Source organism: Thunnus albacares, chromosome 5, assembly GCF_914725855.1.
Source record: "Thunnus albacares chromosome 5, fThuAlb1.1, whole genome shotgun sequence".
Taxonomy (NCBI): domain Eukaryota; kingdom Metazoa; phylum Chordata; class Actinopteri; order Scombriformes; family Scombridae; genus Thunnus; species Thunnus albacares.
Genome location: NC_058110.1, coordinates 5410748 through 5431746, shown reverse-complemented (window position 1 = coordinate 5431746; position 20999 = coordinate 5410748). Strand labels below are relative to the sequence as shown.

The window sequence follows — 20999 nt, the reverse complement described above, 5'->3', positions numbered from 1 at the left end:
CCTGCACTAAGGATATACAGAAACTCCATGTGGAGTGGAAACCCTCCCTATCTATAAATATTCTAGAGAAAATTGGTAGTATTTATGTGCGAATTGCAGTGATTAAAACTATTATCTCTGGTTGTAAATTAGCCTTTATTTCTGTTTACGCCCCTAACAAATTTGACCAAGAATTTTTTTATAACCTATGTGGGATACTTTCAGAACTCCAGGATTTTACTTTAATCTTAGGAGGGGATATGAATGCTGCCTTAGACCCTAAATTAGATCGCTCAGTCTTATAGGATCATCGTTCTCATTCTCAAATATCAGCTTCAACCTCTTTGTCACATATGACATCAGAATTTAATTTACTAGATGCATATAGAGTGGTTAACCCTTCAGCTAGGCAGTATAGCTTTTTCTCCAATAGACATAGATCCTACTCATGCACTGACTATATTTTTATCCTCAGGAGTCTCTGAAATATATGATGCAACAATGCTTCCCTCTCCTTTGTCTGACCACTCTATCCTATAGGTTAAACTTATTTTATTAAATCCACCTGCTAAAGCATCGCACTGGTGATTCAACACCACTCTTTTGAAAAATACTGATTATAGTAAATATTTCAGGTGTTAACTTGACAAATTTGTGTCTGAGAACACTGGTACAGTGGATGATCCTCGGATATTTTGGTACACGTTAAAGGGGTGCATTAGGAACATTACCATATCTTTTGCTTCTCATCTTAATAAAGCTCGATTTAGTAAAATTCATGAATTGGAATCAAAGCTTTTTGAATTGGAAAAGCAACAACTGTTAACATTATGTGAGATTGGCCACCAAGATATTCAGGTAACGCGCATAGAATTAGATTCTCTTCTTAGACGTAGAGCCAAATTTCTCATTCATAAAACTAGAAGAAATTATTATTTTAACGGCTCCAGACCTAGTCATCTTCTTGCTCAGAGATTGAGATATGATGACAAATTCTCCACTATTTCCGCTATCAAGTCCAGTCACTTGTATAATATTGTTTCTCAACCGGAGGAAATAAATAGTGAATTTAGAAATTTTTATGCAACGTTGTACTCTTCAGAAGTTACCCTAGACAGAGATAGATGTGATCTTTTTTTTTCAGAACCTAAATCTCCCGACCTTAAATCAGGAGGAATCTGATCAACTACAGGCCCCTATTTCCCTTGAGGAACTCGAAAATTTAGGTAAATTTATGTTACAGATGATCACTACTTCTATTGATACAGGATTTTTTAATAGTGATACTAACTCTGCCATTCTCACTGTTCTTTTAAAACCAAACAAAGATGCCACCCTTGTGTACTAATACCACACTGTAAAAGTACTCTGTTACAAGTAAAAGTCCTGCATTGAAAATGTTAAGAAAAAGTATGTCAGTATTATCACAGAAATGTAATTAAAGTATTTAAAGTAAAAGTACTAAATGCAGAAAAATGTCCCCTGTGACTGTTATGCTAATATATATGTAACAGCATTCTATTTTTATTACACAGACATTAATGTAGGCTAATAGCAGGATTTTACTGTTATAGCTGGTTGACGTGGAGGTCTTTTGAAATATTTTGTATCCAACTGCAACTAATGATTATTTTCATTATGGATTAATCTGCTGATTATTTTCTCCATTAATTGATTCTTTGGTTTTTAAAAATTCTCAAGTGAGTGAAATACAAGTGCTCTAAACGATTATCAAAATAGTTGCCAATTTATTGTAGGTGTGCGACAGCACAGCGAGACTGATCCTGTCTGTACCTTTAACTCTCACATACACTCACCTACGTCAGCCCCCCAAGAAAAGTTATGTTTCTCTTTATGGGGTCAGATTGGGGGCAGTGTGTGTCTGTTTGTAAATCAGAGGTTACCAAACGGACAGACAACCCAGATACCAGAGCTGGGAGGTGGAAAATGATTTCTATAGCATATTTTAAGATCGACTTTCAATCATTTACATGTTTTTTCTTTAGGGATCTAAGTTATAAACGGAACATTTACTTTGATCTGCATGAAGGGAAGCGTTCCCTCCAAAGGCAGCCACTTTGCCTCCACATTTTTTACAAATTGGATATCCGTCATCGAGGACAACCCTACGTTCGTTTTTGCAATATGCAAAATATTCCCACGCTGCTAATTTCAACTTATTTTTGGGGGGATAGAGATTGGTGGTATCAGTTTCACTTCTCTCTGCCATATTTGTGTGTGGCACCAGTTGCCGAGTATGACAGGCAGTCAAGGCACAAGTGAGATTTTCCATTCAGTTGTATTTTTTTTCTTTTTTACAAAACTGGTAATAAGCAAATGTATGTATGCTCATACCATGGTATACCGTAAAACCGGGATTCTGATGCAACCCTACTCAGAATACAGTGTGGTCCCTGTGAGAGGTTGTCTGTTAAGATTCTCAGTCATCCAGGTCATGGTTTATCTAAAAGTGCTAAGTCAAAAACAACTGGACATGTGGCAAGAGCCTGTGGATACTGAGGGAGCTACAGGGTTACAAAGCTGAGATGGGAGCACAACTGTTGTCCAGGTGATTCAGCAGTGGAAGCTTTAAGGCAAATAGCCAAAGAAAAACCCTCACATGAAACCCAGGCTAGTATTTGCCAGAGGGCACGTGGGAGACAGAGTTCTCCACATGCCCTCTGAGAAACTGGCTTAGGGAGAAGATTTATTTTTCAGCAAGACAACGATCCCTAACATAAAGCCAAAGCAACACACAAAGTGGCTTGATCACAATAATGTTAATGTTCTGCAGTGGCTGAGTCAGAGTCCAATCCAGACTTTAAATGGACTTGTACATGGTTAAATGTCTTTGATCCAAAGCACTTTACTATTTGCAATTTTACACACACACACACACACACACCTACTTATCATGGAAAGGATTGGCATAACATAAATTGGTGTGTCTTCAGTGTCTTGACTTCATCATGTGGACAGGATGAGCCAACCCTTGACCACCTGCTCTACCTGTTGCCACAATTTGTGGCAGGATTGACATATTATGATGCAAATGAGCCAAATACAGGTCTGTCTTATGGATTTCAAAAACTGTTTATCTCACACCTTCCTTCAGTTTAACTCAAAAAAATCAGAAGTTATTATCATAGGCTCAGCAGCTCCTCCAGGGTCTGACATGACCAATGGCCCGGGGCCAGTAAAAGTTTATGCAGGGCAAGTTGATTAGCCAGTCACTGGCCCAGCCAATCAGAGTCATGGGTATACAGTTTTAGGACTAGGAGGGGACGTTTCTCCTCGTTTGAGAACTTTAAATGGCATTAATGGAGTTAATAGAGTAAATAACTAGCTGTATTAATAACAATAAGTATGTGGTGGGAGTATTTATAGATAAAAAAAACATTTGATACAACTGATCACAAAATATTATAAATAATGTAAAGGTATGGTATCAGAGTGGTGTGCTGAATTAGCTGATAAGTTATGGGACACAGACAACAATTTGTGCAGATTGGTGACTACATATTAACATATTTGGAGATTACTTGTGTAGTCCCAAAGGGGTCAGTATAAGGCCCTAAACTGTTTGTTCGGTATATTAATGACAGATGTAAGGTATCAAGTCTATTGAAATTCATTTTATTTGCAGACAACACAAATATTTTTTGTTCTGGGAAGAATTTACAGTAGCTTTTGGAGTTGATCACAGAATTTAAGACTGCACAAAAATTTTACAAAGCAAGAAATAATCTACTTCCTGGCAACAAACAAACTAATAAACAAACATACAAACATATAAAGTATTCTCCAACAGAGAGGGTGGGTACAATTTAAGAGGAACATTTAATTTTAAAACATTGTGTTCATACCAATCTCAAAAGTATATTTATTTCAAATTGTGGGATGAATTTGTGGAATGAGTTATAGGAAGAACTTAAGGGATGCAGAAGTATGAATCAATTCAAAAAGAGGTAACAAAAATTTGTTTTTGAGAGATATAGGGATGAGGAGGGTGCGTTGCTTCTCTCATGACTGAGACACTCGTGGTGGATGCTGTTATTGTTGTTTTTGTTGTTATTGATCATAAGACAAATGTATGTGGGTGTGTGATAAACACAAAGTATAAGTATAAAGAAATTATAAGTATTAACTTCCTCCTGCTCCTTGTCAGACCTGGTATTTTTTGGTTTGTTTACTAAGAGTTTGTTGCTTATGTTAAATTCAATTGGTTATTATTGTTTATTTTTTTGTTTTTATTCGTGTTTGTTTTTTATACGCTTCAAAATAAAGTTTAGCTATCAAATCAAAAATTAATAGTAAAGTTAGGCTTTGCTATCAGCTTCCTGACTCATTTTAAAAAAGAAGAGAAAAAGAGAGTGAGAGGGCATGAGCAAGAGAGAGAAAGAAAAAAGACAGACAGAGACAGAGAGAGAGAGAGAGAGAGAGAGAGAGAGAGAGAGAGAGAGAGAGAGAGAGAGAGAGAGAGATAGCCTAGGTGTTTGAGCGAGGAGAGGGAGCAGTGGTAGAGAAAACAAAGCTGTTATTTTCTGATTGTTTTACAGCGGTTACCTTCTCAAGCAAAAATAACCATCAACACTCAACAGATGATTTACTGTGGAGACAGATGCTCTTAGTTTGTTTCATTTTCCTCCTCTGCATTTCTCCTTTTCATTCATTCATTAATTAAAGTTCAACTCCATGTCTGTAGTGGACAGGTGGCTTGCGGAAGCAGACAGAAGGAGCTTTGAATGAACATGTGCACACAAACAAATGCCATTATGTTCTTTCTCCCGCTGTTCTATCTTAACGAGTACATTTCTGCAGATCTCTCAGCATCGTCTCAGTTCTTGACACAAGAGTTCATTATAAATGTCATCCATACTCGCTGAAATGTTATTATCATAAATTCTGTTCTCCCTATGTATTCTATACTCTTTGGCTTTCCACAAAATATTGAGAAACCATACACCATTCATTTACTGATCCAATGTGCGCCTAATTTTATATTTTGAATATTTTTCTGATATATCAACATAACATATCCATAACTAACCCAAAACAACCAAATCTGAAAGGGAACTTCACTGTAATATGTATATACAATGAATAAATCACCAAAATTATGGAAAAAAAGTTATTTTCATTTTTGGCTGCGAGGCCAGTGAAAATATACAAGGGGCCAGTAAAACGCTGATCTACTGGCCAAGTGGGCCTGTATGGAAAAATCTTACATTGGACACTGTCCTCATTTAGTCACACCTAAGGTCCTTATCTTCAAAATTCAACATTCATTCAACACTAGCTTCATTACAGAAATCTGTGTCCCATTTGATAATAGGCTCAATTTTGATCACCAAGTGAACTCCAATCCTGCTTCTTGCATTCACAGAATTGCAATTTTTTTTCTTTTTTAAAATCTGCATAGCATTTGGATTACATCCCAATTGGATTACTGTAACTCTCTGCATTCCTGTTTGAGTCAGTACAGCTGATCAAAACTTCAGCTGGTTCAGAATGCCACAGCAGATTACAAATAATCTCAATTTTAGCATCTCTACATTGGTTGCCTGTATATTTAGGATGTTAATGCTCAACTATACGGTATGCATGGTTCCTGACTTCATATCAGGCAAGTTAGCTTTTTATCTTCATTTAAACCTCTTCTAAAAACATATTTTTTTCATTGCATTTTCTTAACATGTTTTATTTGTTGTCTTTACTGCATCTGTTGTATTTATTTAATTTGTTTAATTGCTCCTTATTTTAATCTTAATTACTTGTATTTTGCTGCGCTTACCATCTTTCGATTTTATGTCTTTAGTAAAGCACACAGTGACTGGACTGTGCTATATAAATAAAGTTATTATTATTATCATCATTACTATTATTATTTTTATTATTATTATTATATGAGGCAACCAGGGTGTATTTACTAATACTGACTCGAAGAACATTATAGAGTCATTTTCTGTTGTTCATTGTCAAACGCCTCAGTATGATTATGAGATCCAATACTGGGAAACAATAAATAATAATGAAGTCCCAGGTGAGAGTTATGGTATGGCAGTGACGGAAGTTACCGAGCATGGCTTCTGACTTACACGCCACACAGTACTTAATCAGACAGCACCAGCACAGGCAGAGAAACTACAATGACAATTTTTAAGTAAGTTACGTTGTGTTTATGTCTTGTGCTGCGGTCATCCTGACATCTTAGAGAGCTGTTAACTGACGCTGCCTGACAGAGGTGCTAACTGCTAATGCTATGCCAAAGTTCTGCTAGCTGATTTCCCTTAGCGGTACAGGAAATGTCAGTCTAACAACGGAGTACGTGGCTATTTGTACTCCGCCAGCACAGTCTAATAAACCAGAAAAACGACACAAATCAGTTTTATGAGACACAGCTCACTACCAATCAAGCTAGGTATAGGTTAGCTACCTACTAGGTAGTTAGCCAGATCGTCAACATTCAAAAAGCAGCGAACTCCTCTAAAACCGGAGCTGGTTACCGTTAAAATGCTGTTTATCGAATAAGGTAGACCTCTACCCTGCTGCAGTTACAGCATTGTGTCTGACTTATCTTGGAAAGGACAATATGGGCGATGTGTAGTTTGAAGAAAAAGAGTTCGTTTCTCCACTTACCATAACCGCGGCCGCCATTTTGAATACGTGTCATTCGTGACGTCAGGAAAGTACTGTGTGTTTTTCAATTAATCAATTTCTTTTTTATTCGACACACCCAGCAATGTTGCACTACTGAACAGCTGAGTAAATGATGACTTCCACCATGATAAACGACTGCTAATATAAACAAACATTAAGAGGTTTAAGAAAGGGTTTGTGGTATTTTATCCCATCTGCCTTTTGCGTAGTGTGAATTTTGTAAGCCCACTTGTTTAACCATCATATTCCATCGTTTTAAATCATTAGGATTGCCTCCACCTTCATTCATAAAAGTTGGTTTACCTTAATTAACCTATATACAAGCAAACTAATGAAATTAATGTTTTCCAAAATATTAAATATTTCGTGCTCTTATGTACACAGTCAGTAATCGTTTTTAAAACATTTTATTGAAAATTTTTCACCACACTTGCATTTAACCAAGCAGCTAACACAACATGCAATGGGTTTTATATTGATAAAGAAAAACACAAAAAGATTTGTAACCCTGTGAATATACAGTGCTGGGCATTGATTCTATATCATACATCACTTCTCTATATAAGTGTTTCATAGCAAAATATTTGGGATATTGTTGCTCACAGTTCTCTCTAAATGGATGGTACCAAGTCTGCCACATAAAATCTTAAATGACAATATTTCCATTGAAAATTTGAAATTTTGGTCAATAACACACATTGCAACCATGTGAGTCAAAATAGTGAACATGAAATTATTATCATATGATTAATGAATATTTCAGTGAAAATCATAACATACCAATATGGACATAATGCGGTGATAATTATTGCATCATTCATTTTCTCCATATCACCCACACTATGATTTCAACATTCACAGATTGTGCAAGAAATGTTTTGCTATTCCCAACAATGTAAGAAACACATTGTTCAAACAATGTAGAATAAAAATAGAATCTTGAGTCCTTCACTAAAATAAGATAGAAAAAGCTTTTACTTTCAAAGATGATTACATTTGAAATACAATGATGTCAGAGCAGTACTATTTGCACAAATAAATTAATTTTCCAAACAGAAAAATGAAGGCCAAAAGATGTGAAAATCTCTATTTATTGCTTTTCCCAAATAAAGGCTAAATATTTAATGGGGCAAAATAATCAACAAGCACTATCAGTTAATATGATTTCACATCAAAGACCCTCTTCCTAAATACTTGCATTTCATTGTGTACACCTGTGTATATATACAGAGCATATTGAATGTTCTGAAAGCAAAAGAAAACAACCACTGCATAAGGCACAAAGACTGGGTAATGCTCAAACAAGCCACAGCGTAATGGAAAACATCTATGAAATATAAATAGAAGATTTAAGCATAATCCACCATATATCTTGCACTTTCCATTTCCACAGTACCTGCTTACTTTTCACAACAGAAAACACTTTGTCAGAAGGGGAATGGACAATTTGCTTGCTGAACTGATGACAGTAACACAGTATTATAAGAGCCAAACACTGCAAACATTTCACTGTGAACATCTGTGTTGTGGTTATACCCTCCTTTGATGGATGCACAATGTGTGCTGGAGCATAACAGCTAAACCCATTCTTTTCCATGTCACTGCTTTCAGGTGGCCTACAATTGTTTGTTTGTGAATATGGCCATCTATGTTTTTACTTGCATAAAATTATATTTTTGTGTGTCATGCTTCAATGTACAGTATTGCCTGCTACATACATATCATCTAGAAGACCTTCAAATGTTTTAGGGACTGTACAAAAGTTATAGTGTGGATCAGGGCAGAAAAATGGGGGGGGGGGGGGGGGGGGGGGGATTATTTTTCTTTTTGTTTAGGATAGGGTAGATTTTTTTTTACAGCACTAGGAAGGGCTTGATATTTTCCAAAAATTGTGTTTTATTTCAGCCTTCCCCTGTAAATTCATTAGTAGCATCACAGTCTTGCTGTCCTTGGTCTTGGCAGCATAAGGGTTTATCCAAGCACACTTGATTTTCCGTCACATGCACACAGAAGAGTTCTGCACAGGTCCAGTTTTGCAAACCTTTACACATCTGCACCTACAAGGCACAGTAATGCAGCTGACCTGTTACCCACAATTACTTTCAGATGGAGATATTTTCAGGAAGTCAAGTCACATGTTTCTGTGTAAAATGATGTGAAGCATTCTTTTGTGTGTCACTTTTAGAGACTGCTGATACTAACACACATACAGTATCTGTCTGCACATATCATGCTCTGGTCATTACTTTGTACGTCTAGTGATTTGCAAGACTACTGCTGATGTGCATCCCAATGATTTATGGTGACTGTTGTGATGATAAATGTTGAGTACAGCTAATGCAGCTGTAGTCATAGTAGTCTATGACTAAACCTTCAGAAAATCATCAGACATCAATCAACATCTATTTTGCTGAGCTGCTGACCTAAGTATGAGGTAGGATTGTGTTGTAATAATATCAAAAATAGTAATAATAATTATTTTATTGTATTTGCATATTGCTTTTCTTAATCTCAACTGTGGTTATAAACGTTCTAATTCAAAGGGCCTAGCTTCTTAAAAAAAAAAAAAAGGTTCACCCATTCCCAATAATTTGTGTACAGTCCCTTGTTAGTATACAGTATGTGTGTTTGGATGAGCAAGAGAGAAAGAGAGACAGATAGACAAAGAGAGAGCGTGTGTGTGTGTGTGTGTTCTGAACTGCACTACTGTTTGCAGAAACTGGACTTTCTGTTATATATGAAAGGAACCGAATTGTTATTCTACTGTGTAGAAAAATGTGTAAAAACTGTGTGAAAATCTGTCTGTGGATGTTAAGTCTCATGGCTGCTGCTGATACTGGCTCTCTGTGGCTGTGTAGAAATCCTCCAGGACACTCTGCAGGTAATCGAAGGTAGGGCGGTCTTCCGGCTTGTTCTTCCAGCACTCCAACATGATTTCATAGAGTTCCGTGGGACAGCTGTCCAAGCGCTGCATTCGGTAGCCCTTCTCCAGGGAACGGATCACTTCTGGGTTGGTCATACCTGAAAACAAGAGCATGTCATTGGGTTAACGAAGGCTGTTGAGCCACAACCTCTTAATAGCTCATGTGGTAGAATGAGATGACTTCTGCTGGGATGCCAGTGCTGTGACATGGTAATGTCTGTCGGTTCATCACCTTGGTCCAGATTAAAATATCTCAACAACTATTGAATAGATTGCTTTAAAGCTTTGTACAGACACTCATGGTCCCTAGAAGATGAAGCCTATTGACTTTGGTGAGCCTATGACATTTCCTCTAGTCACCAGTAGATTGACATTCTTGTTTTTTAGTTAAATGTCTCAACAGCTACTATACGGTTTGACATTAAATTTGGTCCAGATATTCATTGTGCCAGCAGGATGAATGCTACTGACTCTGGTGATCCCCTTACTTTTCATTTAGCATCATAAGCAGGTAAAAGTATTCATTTATCATTTAACATCTACTTGATCGATTGGCACGCAAAATTTCATACAGACATTGGTTCGCAGACTGTGGTACTATGGTGATCATCTGACCTTTCCTCTAGTGCCATCATGAGGTTGACATTTGTGGTTTTGAATAAAATGGCTCAACAACTTATATGACATCTGGTAGAGATATTCATGTTCCCCTTAGAGTTTTGTCCAGTTCTTTGGTTTATAACCAAATACCTGCAACACTAATAACATTCCCATCAGCTGTGCATTGTGTTAAGTGCTAATCAGCCAATTTGCATGCTAACACTCTACAACTGAGAGTAAGAAAAAAGTGTGGCACACTCTGGCTCCATATGCATTTCTTCTTTTATTTAGATCAAAGTTCGTCCCTCTGGCTTTCTTCAAGATCAACAATAATAGTAGGACACAGGCACTGAAACACACATGCTACACATAATAAACACATGCTAAAACTAACATGGGAAACAATAATGTGCTAAACACCAGCATGTTATCATTCTCATTGTGAGTGTGTTACCATGCAGCATTTAGGTGCTACCCATAATACCTTGAGAAAAGCTCAGATGATAAAAAATTCTAAACGGTAGAGGGCAATGATGATGTGTTGTTAAACAACACAAGAAGAAAACTTAGGATGGCCATCCACACCCACAATGTTAGTCTTTGTAACTTGTTTACATACTGCCTCTAACCTCAAGTGATGTCTAAAATTCACAAGTGTTATACCATTCCAAAGTGGAGCTGTCTTTCCACTTTTTTTGGAAGGCCACTTTAAACTGGGGGCCAGAGAATTGGACGGAGTGCATAGGAATTGAGGTGTAGAAATAGTGCAAAAGTGCAAAATCATGAACTTTGAAATTAGAGTATCCCTTACCTGGGTATGGTGTGCGTCCATAGCTGATAATCTCTGTCAGCAAGATGCCAAAGGACCAGACGTCTGATTTAATGGTGAAAGAGCCGTAGTTGATGGCCTCAGGGGCGGTCCACTTGATAGGGAATTTGGCCCCTGGTTATTGGAGGATATTGAAAACAGTCAGAAATGAATGTTAACATTGTTACTGAGACATTAGTTGGCTCCTAATGACACTGCTGCAAAGTTTCCTGCTTGTCACACATCCTCTCAAATTCTTACATCAGCCATACAGCAAGTCACTTTCTACTGTTTTTGTCACTCATGTTGTAACCTGACATCTCACTGACATAAAGTAATTTCCCATGAACTGATGAAATCTTGACTGCTCCCATTTCAGTACTTCTTGGGCATCAGTTCCCCAGTAATCACTTCTGCTGATGACACCTGGCTACACATGTGACAGTAAATATATTGGGTCGTACCTTCCCTGGCTGTGTACTCGTTGTCTTCAATGATGCGAGCAAGACCAAAGTCAGCAATTTTGCACACTAAAGCCTTATTGACCAAGATGTTGGCAGCTCTCAGGTCTCTGTGGATGTAGTTCCTCTGCTCAATGTAGGCCATGCCCTCTGCAATCTAGAAACAAACAAGCCATTGTAAAAGAGTGAAAACATAGTTCCAAATAGTAATTGTCAATGGCAACAAAACTGTACAAAACAGCCTGAAACAGGCTGCTTCCATGCTAACAATATTTCCTTATTATGCTCTTAGAAATACTATATGTACAATAGACTTTATATAAGCTGTTCTGTTTCTTTTAATAAATGGATTGATTTACCTTATTTATCCACTGGTTTTGTGTACCATTTACAAATGCCATTGTATACATATTACTTGGTATAATCCTTGGTTTTTAAAAGCATTTATTGTTTCGGATAAAGACATAAAGACAGACTGTACTATGCATGAGGATTTATTCACACGTGCACGTTCTCCCTTTAGTTCCTTTGTAGTGGCACCAGATAAAACCAATCTCTCTCACTATCTGATGAATAATTTAACATGACAAAATCTGACATAGTAGGGTTGAATCAAAACAGGCAGATCTAACCTTCTTCCTCTTCCCTGTCTGTTGTTTGTATTAGATTTGAAGCAACTCTTTCAGCAGGGTGCTAACTCCCCCTCTCTCTCACACATAAACATGTTCATGTTAAGCAAACTTTCTACAGGGGGGAGCTGTTTGGTCATTATCAGAGCAGCTCTACACAAGCCAACCTGTGCCACCCATATGTATAAGATAGGAGAGTTACTGGTGGGAGTTTAAATTTGCAGATATAGATATGTTGATGGATGGTGTTGCAAATTTAAAAATTGCACCACCCACAGGCAATGAGTGTTACAACTTTTTTAAGCTGCCATGAAAAGCAAGATTTTTTTCATTTTATAGCAGTTGTTCTTTCTGTGTTTTTGTGGGTTTTTTTTAGTCACACTAGTGGTGTGAGATTCATCCTTTTGGGCCATTCTTGGTCCCCCTGGATTGAATTCAGCTGAATGTGATGATCCCTTGACTTTTCCTCCATGTTAGTTTTCATTTATCCAGTAAAATATCAAGAAATCCACACCATGGATTGGCAAAAAAAAAGAAAAAAAAAGAAAAAAAAGTACAAAACCTGACCCTGACTTTTTCCAACATAAGGTTGACATTTGTGGTTTTGAGTCTCAATAATTATTGTATGGATTGGCATGAAATTTGGTACATTCATGCCCCTCTCAGGATAACTCGTAAAAACTTGGTGATCCTGTAACTTTTCAAAATTTGTCATTGTCAAAATTTCAATTTGTCCAATACTTTTATGATCAAATGCCTGCAAAACTTCTGTCATACTCATCAGCCTCAGCTGCACTTTATGTTAAGTACTAAGTAGACAATGTTAGCATGCTAACACACTAAACTGAAACACTATAAATTTTATACCTGCTAAACACCGGTTAGCATAGTTATGTAAGCATGTTTGTCACTGTGAATATTTAGCTCAAAGTATAGCCTCACAAAGCTGTAAGCACAACATTTTTTGACATTTTACATTTGCAACTTGTACTTCCTGTAATGTTAAAGTCCCCCTCCATTCAAAAATATGTTTTTCTTCTTGTTGCTACAGTTGGAGATGCTATTTTCACATTCATCTGGTGAAAGTGGAAAGTTTATCTGTGCTCTGTGCTTGAAAATCTGTGCTCAAGGGTCGGGCCTATGAGCATGATTTATGACATCTTATTTAGTTTTGAAGCCAATCCTGGTCCTGGTTCCACTTACACAAGTGTGATGTGGAAACTTGAAGCCTCCAGCGCACATACACTGAGAATGGACTTTACAGTGAAGAAGGAGACATCTTGTCTCCACCAGTTAAACATTTGAAATGAAAAATATTTGCATATCCACAGATTCTAGATTTTTAAATGATACATGATAAATGTTTAAATTAAATACCATTCCAAGCAGAGTATTTTTATACCTCTTCATACATGTCTGGAGAGGATCTTTAAAATACAATTATTAATAATAAAATAATTAATGAAAACATGACATTGTTGTACCACACCAACATCTAGCAGAAAATTAATGCTCAAAGAGAAATACAACTCAGCTTGTTCCTGTAAAACACCAAATGACGGCTTTTGAAGATTTTGTATATATATATATATATATGTATGTATATGCATCTTTTACTTCCCTTCTTAAACATCTATGACCCAGTCTGAATAGCCTTTTCAGGCAACTGATCATAAGACAAGTGAGCCTAAGTGTTAACTGTTAGGAGAAATAGTCACTTGTCAAGAGTGAACTATTCTACAAATAAACTACAGATATGTACATTAGTTAAATCACACCCAATGAAATTTAGTTCAAATACTCAGTCAACATAATTGGTTCCTTTCTTCTCTTATTTTTTTTTCAATTAAAATTGTCCATTTTTCTCTGAACCACCATACACACAAATAATTCAGTTCTTGGTTTGCTGGTGTAGACAGTCAGGCATGCTAGAACAAAGATATAATATAGTAACATACTAAACTGTCTATTATGTCACAGAATAGAATCTTCATTTTAAATGTTCTAAACTAGATATTGAATAATATAATTCACTTTGAAAACACTACCCAATAAGTAGAACAACAGACTAGTGATCTCAAGAAATGTGAATGTGAAAATTATGTGTAATTATGAAAATATGGCCTGTATATGCTGGAGGCAACCAAAAGATTCATTGATATAAAACACAAAACAGCCAAACAACCAGATGATCTGGTCTGGCAAGCTATCATGTGTGGAATGGAGGACTGACACTAACTGTGATTGAATGAAATTCACCTGGGCAGAGAAGTCGATGAGCTTGGGGAGCTGGACACGGTTGCCCTCATCACTCTTTAGGAAGTCTAATAAACTACCTGTAGGCACATACACACAAACGCGTTAACAAACACACACTACATACAGTACATACTGAGCATATGCTGTAAAATATTTGTGACCTGGTGGTGCAAAAACACAAACATAGCATTTACAATCGTGTATTGACAGAGGTTCGACCAATATTTTTTATAGTATAACAAATAAATTTGAAGTTCATTGCCAATAGGGAGGTATCTAAGTGACCACTGCTATGTGCAAGTGTAGGTGGATGCCCTGCAACTTCCTTAAATTTTATTTTCCTTGTCTATTGAATTTATTGGTTAAATTTACAGCAGTGGTTCTCAACATTTTTTGTCTCGATACCCCCACAGCCCTGTCAGATGAACTCAAGTACCCTTCATCAACACCATGTTTTGTGTTCATTTGAATTGATTTCAAATTGGATGTTAACAAGTTGATATTGTTGCAATATTTCGTTTATACAGTTGAATTGTCATTGTCAGTGTTATGGTTGGTTTAATCAAGTTTGCATTTGTACTTCAACCACTTGCAGTGATCAAACTTTTAGCTATTTCAACTATTTAGACATTACCTGTAGCAATAATAACAACATAATTCCCGTTATTTCAACCATTACCATTAACCTAACTGTCTACGTATATCAACTATTCATCTGTTACTTTTAGAAAACTATTTGAACAGTATATTCATTACTTCAGCCATTTATCCATTACTTTTTGCTTTCTATTCCAGTCATTTATCCGTTACTTTCAGCTGTTTAAACTTCTCTGCTTGCTTTCTACCTAGTTTTCATGGACTCTCAATTGTAACACATAAAATTATGTTGTAATCAAATTATAATTTCACTTTTTTTCAAATTAGTTGAGCTACTCCACAATCTTTCCATACCTTTCCATACACCATGGTAACTGCAAAAGTACCCCCTGGGGCACAAGTACCCCTGGTTGAGAACCACTGACTTACAGTATGTTAGTTTCTCTTAAGATAAATAGGGTTTTAGTGTAATATGATGTAGATAAATAATGTTGGGATAAATGGACAATTCAAAGCCACTGATGTGCAGGTGTCACTGAATTAATTCAAAAGGGCACAAACTGAGCTAGTGAACTGAGTGAATTTTACATGTACTTCATTTGCATACACATACACATTCAGGAATGCACACAAACACATACCTTTCTCCATGAACTCAGTGATAATATAGATAGGCTCCTCCTTGGTGACCACAGCGTTGAGTCGAACCAGTTTGTCATGCTGTAGAGTCTTCATCAGGTTGGCCTCAGCCATGAAGGCTTCAACTGACATGCTGCCAGGCTTCATGGTCTTCACTGCTACCTTTGTGTGCTTATTGTATGTAGCTTCAAACAAAACAATAATTACAATTAGAAAATGAATTGCTAGCTTCCTATCCATCAATAATTGGATGCAAAACTGGCTCAGATCTATCTTACCCATCCAGACTTCTCCAAATTGCCCAGCACCGAGCCTCCTCTCCAGTTTGAGTGATGATCTTGGGATTTCCCAAGCGTCTTTCTCCCATGGCTTCTCAGGTTTGGGACTCAGGCACGGGTTGGTCAGGGTTTGGCAGAGGCCATCTCCCTGCTCTGGAATTAAACAAAGGAAATTTCATGATTTGACTTTATTATGGATTGATGTCTATAAATTTGAGTTTCTATAATTTAGCCGTACAATTGATTACTTTGGTAATGGCCCTGATAATGTTCCACAGAGGCTGAGGCATTAAAGTTGGCCAGCAGAGTGTGCTGTGCATCAGTACAAGCTGCATGATTAATGGTGGAGCACAGACTGAGCTGAAGGCACTACACTATTTTGCATTTTTTCACAATTAAATGAGTTCAAACTTGAGAAAACAAATTAAACTTATATCATCATGTTAATGAAGAAATACACAAACTCAGCTAGACAACTACAGAGCACAGCTGAGAGGAGGTACAATCATTCAGTAGTCAATAGTAGTGAACTCACTTTTGTAATGGCTGACCAGCTCCTGCAGGGTGCTGAAGGTGATGCGGGGAGAGATGTAGAATCCTCCGTTGTCCAAGGTACGGATCTTATAATGTTTAACTGTGTCACCAGACTGAACATCGCTATCCCTGACAGACAGAGAGTAGCTGCCTGTGGTGAGAGAGAAAGAAAGCACTACTTACCATGTGACCTATAGGGGATTTTTGAAATGCTGATGCAAATTCTTCTTTCAGGGGACAATGCTGATTGCTGGTATTTTAATCTGATATTCATCATTTTAAAATCTTTTATCTTTGTGAATAATATGTTATTGTTTTTATTCTCATTTGTCACAATAACTTAGATTGTAAACAAAAATATATATTAGAAGAAAAAAGAAAAAAATCATATATGTACATGTACACATACACACTCACATATACAAAAAGTGAAAGTATGTAAAGTAAAAAACAAAGCTTTTTGAAAAGATTTATTGATCTCTACTTTTCTGACTGCTTGAGCTTCAAAGCAAGTAATTCTCATGGCCTGTCATTATTTTCATATTGTGTCCTTTGATATACAAATTCAGCCTTCGAAAAGAAACTCTTTACTTTATACTCTGATTTAACTGCCATTAATTACCTCAGTCACCAAAGATATTCCTTGTAACTGATTTGGAACTGAGGCAGTCTCATCCACAGTGGGAGGGGGTGAGCTATCTTTGTAAGGACGCTCAGAAATAAAAACTTCTCTTTTTGTTCTCACTTTTGTATCTTCTTGAAATGAAGAGGCCAAAGGAGTTGTCATTTAATTTTTTCCACTGAGTAGCTTTGATAAAAGTTTGACAGTATGAGTGTGAGCGACATCTTGGAAACCTTCTAAAAATGTGAACATTTTGATGCCAGGAAATGACAGGTATTCAGTATTTTGTCAAGACATTAATTCTTGTGAGGGTAGAAAAGTTTCTGGGACTGCTTGAAGAACAGCATGGGACACTTAAAGGAGTATTCCAGTATTGCACTTGCATAAATTTGGGAGAATCACAAAAGACAGATTTAAAGAATGGTCAAAATCGATGAAAAAGAGGACGAGATTTCTTGACTTTTAGTCTTTAATATGAGTCTATCTCCAGAACACATTTCACACAATGCAACTCAATAGCATCTTTCATTAAACCCTCTCACACCTTCTAAATGTCAAGCCCAATCTGAGATGTCATCAGGATTACTTTTTCATACTGAAAAGCTCCCTCTAGTGAGTGGTACTCTTGATTAGAAGTAAATTGGAATTCCTCTGTAAAATTGATGGCATGCCCCCTTAAACAACCCACAGTATCTATTCAGCTGGAAGAAAATCAGATTTTTTGGCCACTTGGGGGCTCATGGAAACAAGCTGTAAACACAACACAGATATTGGTATTATATTGTCACTGTTTTAAGTTGATATGGCAAACTTGTTAGCAAGCAGTTGCCTATTTATACATCCGGCAGACATGGAGCAACAATAGCATTCATTTGGAGTCTTGTGTCTGGTCACCTGATTCTTTATATCATGTAATATCTGACTCTTTAGTTGCTAAATGCCCCACAATGTTCACCAGGTAGCTGCTAACTTAGTATGTCTGCTGTTTTGTGCGGGGCAGGTAGTGTGCAGTGGGTTCATCAGAGCTTTTTTTGTTGAAAACAGTTGCTTGCTGCATCTGGAAACTATGTTGATGAGAGTAGTGAGGGTGAACCAAACCAATAAAGTTGTGGGCTGTAAAAACCTTAACAATAAATTAAAAGATGCTAAAAAGCTGCTAGAGCTCAGGGTAGCTGCAGAGTTGGGAGATAATTATCTGTGGGTTCATCAGTACCAGTGACCGTTTTCACATTACACACTGACATATCTTCTATTGTTAATCTAAAAAATTTGACTAGAGCAGCTTTAAAGACAAATTATCAACATTATATTAATGTTAGTTTGTTAACCCAAGTATGTAATACTGTGCTACAGATGTGCTACAGGACTTTATTAGCACCATAGCACAGCTTGGTCTAAAGCATGTTTTTTATGGTACATTTCAAAAAGACAATTATATTACCATTTATGTTATAGCAGCCACTGCCAAGATCATTTTTCCTCTAATGCATGGTTCTATTTTAAAATAGATTGCTTGATTTGTCAGTTGGGATTTTTGTTGTGAATATTTTCTCTTTATGACTACAGTAATTACTGTACATCGCTCCACTGAGGCCTTGTCTAAAACATTCTTGCAAAAGGACAAATAATCAGTTTTTGAATGTGCTTTACTCACCCTTGGTGGTTTCACTGTCTCGGATCATGTAGGATCCCACTTTGTTCCCAGGGGCCAGCAGCTGCCGCTCAGCATCTTTCCTGCTCACACCCTTGAAGAACCACCTCAACAACAGGAAACATCAGTTAGTACAGAAACCTCTTAACGGATCTTCTAGCATAAGCCATTCATGTTGTGTGCTGTGTTTCCTTACTATTTTACCGCTTTGTAAAAAAAAAACTACAAAAAGTGCTGTTCAAATACAGTACATGATACTATGACTATTGATAGTAATGCAAATCATACTGTTATAGTTACTACAACTGGGAATAATAGTATGTATGAGTATGTGGACTCGTGGTAGTCAATTAAACTATTTCATATTCAGGAAAAAAAAGGTTTTCACAAGTGAGATAATGCATATTACAATAATGTGTTTTCAGTGTGAGTACACTTACTCCTCTGCCTCCAAAGTGTCTTTGGCTACATAATTACTGGGAATGAAGCCTTCCTGACCTGTACTGATTAACATAGCTCTCCACCACTCCCCCGATCTACAGAGAGACAGAGAGAGAGTATGACAAAACAACCAAGACAAACAAGAAGGGTGAATATTTCTTATCAACAAAGACATGACAAACCACATGCTTTACACGTCCAAAAACTAAATGTAGAGCATACAATTCCCTTTTTTACTCCTGTAACTGAAGCAAACAAACAAGTAGGGGAGAACTAGGTAAATAGAGCCAGTGGGTAAAATGAGCCACCCCCTTTATCTAGGTAACCATAAACAAAAGTAATCATGTGACCACAAATTAAGAAAGTATAGTTCACATTACTCAATCCATCTTGGACTCAAGCACATGGAGAGAGTGGTCAGCAAAACAGAGCAAAAAAAAAGATTTTTGTCATGCCAAGTGAATTCATCATGTTACTAAAGTTATCAGTCTTGTATCTTAATTAAAAAGATATGTTTTGGACAATATTACATGTTAATTTAAGCCAGTGTCAGCTACAAAACAAGGTCATAAACTTAGCATAATTGTGGATCTGAGCCACTGTGTGAAACAGTTTTGTCAAAATGGAGGTTGTGGGGTAAAACGTGCCGGTGATGTTGGGGCAAGTTGAGTCAATGGTTCAATTTACCCCCTAAAATGATTTTCTGATATTCTACAGACTAGAGACACTGTTCATGTTTGATCCCTGTTACAAGTGCAATGGGGGCATTGTCATCCTGGAAGAGACCACTCCCATCAGGATAGAAATGTTTCATCATAGGATAAAGCTGATCACTCACAACTACTTTGTATTGATTAGCAGTGACCATTCCCTCTAAGGGGACAAGTGGACCCAAACCATGCCAGCAAAATGCCCCCCACGCATAACAGAGCCACCAGATCCCCTCACTGTAGGGGTCAAGCATTCAGACCTGGACCAGTTTTTCCTTTACAAAAGCACATTTACACACACATTCTTTCTGTAGCTAACACACACAGTTTAATCACAGTTTAATCTTTACTGAAAATGTTTAGGTAACATGTCGAACAACAAGACACAAACATATGGTTTTACTTAAATGTAAAGTTTTTGCCTTTGTTAAATTGATGACATGAATAAAGTTCAAAATTATTTTTAATTTTATACTTAATTTGTTTGATTTTGTGTAATTTTTATATCAGTATTTAATGGTAGCACTATTTACCCATAGAGCCCTCAATTTACCCCATCCCCATGCTCATTTTACCCCTTCCTTGGGGCAAATTGTGCCATAGGACTAACTTTTTTTGATGGCTCATTGTTCTAAAACCATAATAATTAGATAACTTGTTTTAATTTCCATGGGTACACAACAACCTGAGATATATATAGTAACTATTATTTGAAACAAATACACTTTTATTTTGCAGTAAAATCATCAAATGTAAAAAGTGGCTCATGTTACCCCTATGGCTAATGCATCTAATGTCGCTGTTGATGCTCTACTCACTCCTCTAAGATTCGGAGTTTATCTCCCTTCTTGAAGCCGAGGTCTCCATCATGAATGGCCTCATAGTCGTACAGTGCCATGGCAATGCTCTCTCCTAGAAAAGAACAAAGAGCAAAATGCCTTACGGAAAGTTTTCACATTCTTGTCTTTATGTGCACATGACTGAATATCTGTGCATGTTGTTTTTTTAGTGCACACAACACACTGCATTTAGGTCTGAAATGTGTCTATCTTTGTTACTAACATGAGGTTCTCCACACTCATTTGACAAACTGACTTTCTTCTCTGCTTGATAATAATAGCAGTGGTTTTCTTTGTACTGGAGGCCTGTGTGGTGAGGCAGTGAGAGGGGCTATCACTCTGTACCCACACACAGACTCTCCTTCCTCT

At 36.9% G+C, this 20999-nt stretch overlaps 2 protein-coding genes across 2 annotated transcripts in view; both read right to left on the bottom strand.

The window, feature by feature from the left end:
• Positions 1-6684, bottom strand: part of tm9sf4 (transmembrane 9 superfamily protein member 4) — a 32051-nt gene extending 25367 nt beyond the window's left edge. The window contains exon 1 of the mRNA XM_044351357.1: positions 6619-6684. Coding sequence (XP_044207292.1) covers positions 6619-6636 — 18 coding nt within the window. The 5' untranslated portion in view covers positions 6637-6684. The remainder of the gene's footprint in view (positions 1-6618) is intronic.
• A 346-nt stretch (positions 6685-7030) lies between these two features.
• The window catches only part of hck (HCK proto-oncogene, Src family tyrosine kinase), a 28033-nt gene continuing 14064 nt past the window's right edge, over positions 7031-20999 (bottom strand). The window contains exons 4-13 of the mRNA XM_044352114.1: positions 20610-20703; positions 19081-19176; positions 18644-18747; positions 16369-16518; positions 15834-15986; positions 15558-15740; positions 14320-14396; positions 11435-11588; positions 10974-11105; positions 7031-9660 (exon numbers count right to left, since the gene is read on the bottom strand). Of these exons, the coding sequence (XP_044208049.1) occupies positions 9458-9660; positions 10974-11105; positions 11435-11588; positions 14320-14396; positions 15558-15740; positions 15834-15986; positions 16369-16518; positions 18644-18747; positions 19081-19176; positions 20610-20703 (1346 nt within the window). The 3' untranslated portion in view covers positions 7031-9457. The remainder of the gene's footprint in view (positions 9661-10973; positions 11106-11434; positions 11589-14319; positions 14397-15557; positions 15741-15833; positions 15987-16368; positions 16519-18643; positions 18748-19080; positions 19177-20609; positions 20704-20999) is intronic.